Genomic DNA, 7,593 nt, shown 5'->3' on the forward strand with positions numbered 1-7,593 from the left:
CTAATGTGACTGAGGAAATACAATTTTAATTAATTTAAATATAAATAGCCACATGTGGCTAATGGCTACCCTATTGAACAGACTGGTCCAAGAGATAGAACATGTAATATAGACAGTAAGACAGTCACATATCCAGTTAGTGTTAGGGAATGACCAAGGCGCCCAGCATCCTGCGTCCATCTAGTACGCTTGAAACATGGGAAATAAAAATTTGACTATGTGAAGTAGAAGCCAAGTATGGTGTCTTGAAAGTCAGGCTCCACGAGAGCAAATTTGATTTGGTAGGCAACAGAAAGCCTCTGTAGACATCTAAGCCAAACAGTGACTGATGACATTATAAGAAATTTTAGGAAGACATGTGTATGCAGATCAGATAACCTCTATGAAAGGCAAAGCAATACCAAGGTAATTAAGAAAAACAAGCACCCCTATCAATTTGTAGCAAACAAATTGTGGTAGGAGTTTGATGAATCAAACTGAAAATCCCAGACAGAGGTGCTCTAGAGGCAATGTTGTTAGACCTTCTCATGAACAAAGAAACCAAATTGTCTAAATTGAAGCAAGAGGAGATCTGGGAGCAAAATTTATAGCTCTAAGAGATGAAAATTGCAAAATAGGATTTGTATTTAGTTGTTAAACTTAGAATGTATAAAAAATTTCCTTTCAGATGATTTTTTTTAGGTTAGATTTTCCCACTTTGTAAAAATTTCCAAGATTGCATGACAAATGGCTGAGCAAACATTGACATTTTTCCTAGCCAAACAATTACAAAAAAATGCCCTGAGTGGCAGGCAGGAACATCAACATGTGAAAAGACGAAAATGGTTCAGCCCTGCCTGAAAACAGAATGCTCAATACAACTGCTCAATACAACTGCTTATGTGACAGGAACATGAAAATATGCTGAATGTTGTTTCCTTTCTTAAACTTGCTGGTAGAAACAGTGTTTGGAATAATCCCTACATATTCATGCCCCCAGGAAAACGGCAAACAGCAAATGCTGAGTTCCTTCAGTTCTGGCTAAAATGGACTATGTGTTGTTTTCCAGTTTGAGATAAAAAATGCCTGGGTAGGTAGTTGGGGTGACATATAATTGATTAAGTAAACTTCTTGCATAGCCTATACTAGGAATTCAAAATCCTTCCCAATGAGACATAAACCCAAACTTTCATACGATGTTTCTTTGGGGAGGAAAAAAAAAAAACGCACCCATTAGGGATAAGTATTCCTTGATGTTTAGTACATGTCTTGCACATGCATATACCAGGGAGCAGGAACTAGTCCAATTGTTTAGCTTCTTGAGAGCACTCCAAAACATACTGTATGACATTTCTCCTTGTATTATGATGTTTGAGAGGTGATGTAGGTGAACTGCTCTTTCAACTCCCCCACACGTTTCACCAGGAATTCAGCATACCGGCAACAGGTCAGTTTCAAAACATATACAAGGTTGGAAGCGTTTGAAAAGGTTTGTGTTCTCCATTCTTTGTTCTGGATTCACTCTAGCTGTAACATAATCTGCACTTGCTTCCCTATGGAGTCAGCAGGTATTCTGGGACAAAAGCTCAAGTTGATTGGAAAGAAACTTTATCCTTAAAGTCTCAGGCACAAAGCACCTTACCTCAATTGCTGTTAGACTGGAATGATGCTGAGAGCTACATTTGGACATAATTTTGGCATCTGGATTCAGTAATTTCCAAAGTCCTGAAACAGTTCACAGACAACATGCAGGTAAGTTTCTTAAATCTTGGAAGCATTTGATATCTATTAACAATAGCCAAATTGTGGAAAGAGCCTAAATGTCCATCAACTGATGAATGGATAAAGAAATTGTGGTTTATATACACAATGGAGTACTACATGGCAATGAGAAAGAACGAAATATGGCCCTTTGTAGCAACGTGGATGGAACTGGAGAGTGTGATGCTAAGTGAAATAAGCCATACAGAGAAAGACAGATACCATATGGTTTCACTCTTATGTGGATCCTGAGAAACTTAACAGAAACCCATGGGGGAGGGGAAGGAAAAAAAAAAAAAAGAGGTTAGAGTGGGAGAGAGCCAAAGCATAAGAGACTCTTAAAAACTGAGAACAAACTGAGGGTTGATGGGGGGTAGGAGGGAGGGGAGGGTGGGTGATGGGTATTGAGGAGGGCACCTTTTGGGATGAGCACTGGGTGTTGTATGGAAACCAATTTGACAATAAATTTCATATATTGAAAAAAAATAATAAAATAAAATAAAATAGGTTTGAGAAAGCTGAAGTTTCTTCTATGTGCACATCATCAGCTTTGAGAAAATGGAATGGAATTCAGATTATAATTGCAGGGATTTGTTTTGTTTTGTTGCCTATTCATTAGGTATAGGAAAGGAAAAGATGGGGGTCAGGATTCTCAGTGGTTAAGCTTTGGACTCTCCCAGACTTGAGTTCCAATTATGACCCTTCCCCACGCCCTTACCCACTGAGATGATCTTTGGCAAGTTACTAAACTTGGATGCTCACCTTAATTTTGGAAATAACCTATATGAAAGGGATGTTACCAAGGCTAAGTGAATTAAGTCATTTAAAGTGCTTAGCACAGTGCCTGACACACTGCAAATGCTCAGTAAGAGGTAACTATTATTATGGAAGGCTTTGTCAATCAAACTCCAATAGAAATTTAATTTCTTTGGGGCGCCTGGGTGGCTCAGTCGGTTAAGCGTCCTACTGCACTCAGGTCACGATCTCGCGGTCTGTGAGTTCGAGCCCTGCGTCAGGCTCTGGGCTGATGGCTCAGAGCCTGGAGCCTGCTTCCAATTCTGTGTCTCCCCCTCTCTCTGCCCCTCCCCCGTTCATGCTCTGTCTCTCTCTCTCTGTCTCAAAAATAAATAAACAAAAAAAAAAAAAGAAATTTAATTTCTTTAATGTTCCCTTGCTCTGTTATATTACGATACTGTATATGCCCTTCCAGATGGAAAGTTTCCATCTTCTTTGATGATGTGGAGTAAGCTTGGCACAGAGCCATCCTAGATCTCTGAAGGGGTGCTATGCAGATAGCGGGAATTTGCCCATATTGGCAGATGTGTCGAATGGATTAGGGGACATCGCTAAAACAGACAATGTCAGAAATCAGTATCGGATTAAATTGGAAAGTCATAGTAGAAGGATGTAAATGTTTGATAGTAGCCATTGTCCACTGGCCAACAAAAGCAACCACTTCATGGAAAAATAGCCCTTGACCTTGTAATTAGAGAAGAAACTGATCCAAGTGCTTCACTTTCAGAAAAAAAAAAAAAATCATATATTTTCCTGTAGGCTTTTAGCGCAATAATTCTGCTTGTTACTTTATATCCATATGTCTATGCCTGATTCCTCTTTGCTTTTCCAATGTCTAGCACCGTGCCTTGCATATAGTAAGTAGGCTTTCATCCAAACAAGCGAGAAAACAACCAACTAGCATTTTATTCAGTTTCTACTTCATGCCAAATACTGAACTCTGCAACAGTGGGGAAGAGAGAGCTGTCTCTTCTCTGCCAGCTGTCCAGGAGACCATGATCTAGTGGGAGAGACAGATAACAAAAATAAATGAGAAACACTTAAAGTAGTGTATTTCTAAGTGCTGTAAGAAGTATGTATAGCATTCAGTGGGGGCAAAAATAAGAATGGAGACAAAGCTTGAATGAACATGTGTTTTCGTCTTATTTAGGTGACATTCTGCAGACTTCGGACTCACCAGTGGTGTTTCATTCTATTTAATGTTATCCTGTTTCATGCTTTGCTTTTTGGGGCTGATTTTGTGGAAGAATACTTTCTGCATGCTTTGCCTTATGTGGATATGAAAGCTCTTGAAATTAAGGAGAAGGCAAGAAAATTGAACACGGAGCCCCTAAGAAGTAATCTTTCCAAGTATTACATCCTGAGCCAGTCGGAGCTGTGTAAAGGGAAGAATATATTTTTACTCTCTCTTATCTTCAGTAGCCCGGGAAATGGAACAAGGCGGGACCTCATCAGGAAAACCTGGGGTAACGTGACCAGTGTTCAAGGGCACCACATTCTCACACTGTTTGCTTTGGGAATGCCCGTTTTGGTAACTACCCAGCAAGAAATAGACAAAGAGTCCCATAAGAATAATGATATAATTCAAGGAATCTTCTTGGACAGTGCTGAGAACCAAACCCTGAAAATCATCACGATGACGCAGTGGGCTGTGACTTTCTGCCCTAATGCCCTGTTCATTCTTAAGGTTGATGAAGAGATGTTTGTCAATGTCCCGAGCTTGGTAGACTATCTTCTTAATCTGAAAGATCACCTGGAGGATGTCTATGTAGGAAGAGTTATCCATCAAGATACACCCAACAGGGATCCTAATAGTCAAGAATTTATCCCTTTTAGCGAGTACCCAGAAAAGTACTACCCAGATTACTGCAGTGGCGAGGCCTTTATTATGTCCCAAGATGTGGCTCGGATGATGTATGTGGTTTTCAAAGAAGTACCCATAATGGTTCCTGCTGATGTGTTTGTAGGAATTTGTGCAAAGTCTATTGGCCTTATACCCATCCACAGTTCAAGGTTTTCTGGAAAAAGTCACATCAGATACAACAGATGTTGCTATAAGTTCATTTTTACATCCTCAGAAACTACAGATATTGAAATGCCCCTGGCGTGGAAGGAAATTAGCAGTGGGAAAGAATGTACCCTGTTTGAGACTTACTACGGGCTCATTTCCTGCAAACTTCTGACATACTTTGACACCCTTAAACGTTTCCACGTGGGTACCATAAAAAATGATGGCATGTATTTGGGTGATTAGTTTTTTTTTTGCTGTTTATTATAAATTTGGTCTTTTTAAATTAACTCATACCTCGTTATAGAAAGCATCCCTCCTTCCTTGTGTTTTATGTACTTTCTTTTAGCGAGTTGCAAAATGTTATTAGTGCTCGGATGTACTACATCATATTGAGATTTCATGTTACGAAATCTAAGTTGAGATAGCACTCTTTTCAAAATAAAACATTCTATCCAAAAAAGGGAGAACATGACATTTAATTATAACCCAAAGTCTTGTTTCTCTTTACAGTCATTGAATTTATAAAAATCATATTCTGTGGAACTGTCATGATTCAGCAATAGCAATGGCAACTAATTTTTGCGAATGCTCAGAATTAAAGGCAAACACTAAGGAATTTGTTGAACAAAATTGTCATCTTGTATGTAAGCAGGAAGCATTTTACTAATTGGGTAGTGGAATTACATTTAATTTAAAAGTATGAACCACATAGTATATGGACTTGGATAGCTAACTCTTTGTAAAGCAATTTTCATCAAGTTCTAATTAGCCAGTGCTTTACAGACGGGATGCGACACATTCACATTCCCTGCTAATGTGTACACTCTGAGTTAGTTTCCTAGAAATGCTGTAAAAAAAAGTACCACAAACTCGGTGACTTAAAACAACAGAAATGTGTTTGTTCTAGTTTTATTTTGTATGACAAATTTTTTAATGTTTCTTTATTTTTGAGAGACAGAGTGAGCCTAGGGGAGGGGCAGAGAGAGGGAGACACAGAATCGGAAGCAGGCTCCAGGCTCTGAGCTGTCAGTCCAGAGCCCGACGCGGAGCTCGAACTCACGAGCGGTGAAGATCATGACCTGAGCCACCCCAGGCATCCCTATTTGTTGTAGTTTTAAAGACTAGTTTTAGGGGCGCCTGGGTGGCTCAGTCGGTTGAGCGGCCGACTTCGGCTCAGGTCATGATCTCGCGGTCCGTGAGTTCAAGCCCCGCGTCAGGCTCTGTGCTGACAGCTCAGAGCCCGGAGCCTGTTTCAGATTCTGTGTCTCCCTCTCTCTGACCCTCCCCCGTTCATGTTCTGTCTCTCTCTGTCTCAAAAATAAATAAAACATTAAAAAAAAAAAAAAAAAGACTAGTTTTATTTATTTATTTATTTTTTTAAATTTTTTTAAATGTTTATTTATTTTTGAGACAGAGAGAGACAGAGCATGAACAGGGGAGGGGCAGGGAGAGAGAGGGAGACACAGAATCTGAAACAGGCTCCGGGCTCTGAGCGGTCAGCACAGAGCCCGACGCGGGGCTCGAACTCACGGGCCGCGAGATCATGACCTGAGCCGAAGTCGGACGCTTAACCGACCGAGCCACCCAGGCACCCCAAAAAGACTAGTTTTAAAGATGAAATCAAGGTGTTGGCAGGACCCTGCTCTCTCTGAAGCCTGTGAGGGAGAATCCTTCCTTGTCTCTTCGACCTTCTGGTGGTTGGCAACCATGCTTAGCATTCTTTGGCTTGCGGACAGACCACTTCAATCTCTGCCTCCATCTTCACACATGGCCTTCTCTCATGGGTCTGGGACTTTGTATAATCTCTGCTCTGTGCTGTGTCCAAATTTTCTCGTTCTTCTAAGGACATGTCATTGGATTAGGACCCAAATGACCCCATCCTAACTTGATGACATCAGCAAAAACTCTATTTCAAAATAAGGTCACATTGACAAAAATCAGGGGTTAGGATTTCAACATTACCTTTTTTGGGGACACAATTTAATTCACAACACACTTGGTGATTTCTCTTGTGGAATAACTAGGCACTAGATCAATGTTCCCATTCTGGGGCCCTCGGAATTTTAGGTGTCCCCGAAATAATACACTTTGAAAATCTCTGCCATGGCACTACATCATATTTCTGGATATATTACTAAAATATACTGAGCCACAGATTCAGCCTTGTAGGACCCGTGGACTAAATGAGACATGTCAAGCATCTAGCATTGGATTTGGCCCATAGAAAATGACCGATAAGAAGAGGTAGCATTTAAAAACGTATGTTCTGAGTGTAACAGCTTAGGTTCAAATCTTGGCTCCGCTTATCTGCTGTGTGATCTTGTACAAGTTCCTTATCTCTGCTGTGCCTCAGCCTCATGTGTAAACAGGGTAATAATAGTATTTTATTCCTGGGAGAGGAAAAAGAGCAACATGAGTTAATAGATGAAAAGCTTTTAGAACAATGCTTGACAAACATTTGTCTGCTATTATCCTCAAAATATAATCAAGTAAAACATTTGACTAGCCACCAGGAAGCCAGGTTAACATTCTGGCTCTGGAATGTGCAATCTGTAAGAAATAGTAGCTACCATTAGTAATAATGATTAAGAATTTTATAATTTTCCCCTTTTAAGTTCCAGGCTTGGCCGTATCGCCTTGTAGTTCCCCCAAATGTTTCCTGTTTTCATGTCTGTCCCCTGCTTGCCCTGCTACTCTCCTTTATTTCTCACTTGACTATCTCCTACCGGTTCTTCGAGTTTCAGGTGTTTCCTTCTCTGAGAAACCTTCCTTCAAGTCTAGGGTAGGTGTTTCCTGTTTTTCTCTATTCTTGTACTTACTATACACTAATGTTCTATTTCTATTTCTGATAGAAATTTGTTTCTATTTTCCTCCACTATTAGTCACTTGCTACCTGTGTGATTTTGAGATAAGCTACTTAACTTCTCCGAGCTCGGGTTTCTTCATCTGTGAAATACAGATGTAAAAATATAAACGAGATTGGGACGTCTGGGTGGCTCAGTCAGTTAAGCATCCAACTTCGGCTCGGGTCATGATCTTGCATTTTG

The 7,593-nt window shown here is 40.2% G+C and overlaps 1 protein-coding gene across 1 annotated transcript; it reads left to right on the top strand.

Annotated features, from left to right (window-relative positions):
• The first annotated feature begins 1,397 nt into the window (after nucleotides 1-1,397).
• B3GALT9 (beta-1,3-galactosyltransferase 9) lies at nucleotides 1,398-4,789 on the top strand. Its single transcript, XM_007094503.2, has 3 exons — nucleotides 1,398-1,426; nucleotides 1,545-1,731; nucleotides 3,686-4,789. The coding sequence occupies exons 2-3, from the start codon at nucleotides 1,726-1,728 to the stop codon at nucleotides 4,787-4,789; spliced, it is 1,110 nt and encodes a 369-aa protein (XP_007094565.2). The 5' UTR covers nucleotides 1,398-1,426; nucleotides 1,545-1,725.
• The last annotated feature ends 2,804 nt before the right edge of the window (nucleotides 4,790-7,593 follow it).

The sequence above is a fragment of the Panthera tigris genome, chromosome D4, assembly GCF_018350195.1.
Source record: "Panthera tigris isolate Pti1 chromosome D4, P.tigris_Pti1_mat1.1, whole genome shotgun sequence".
NCBI lineage: Eukaryota > Metazoa > Chordata > Mammalia > Carnivora > Felidae > Panthera > Panthera tigris.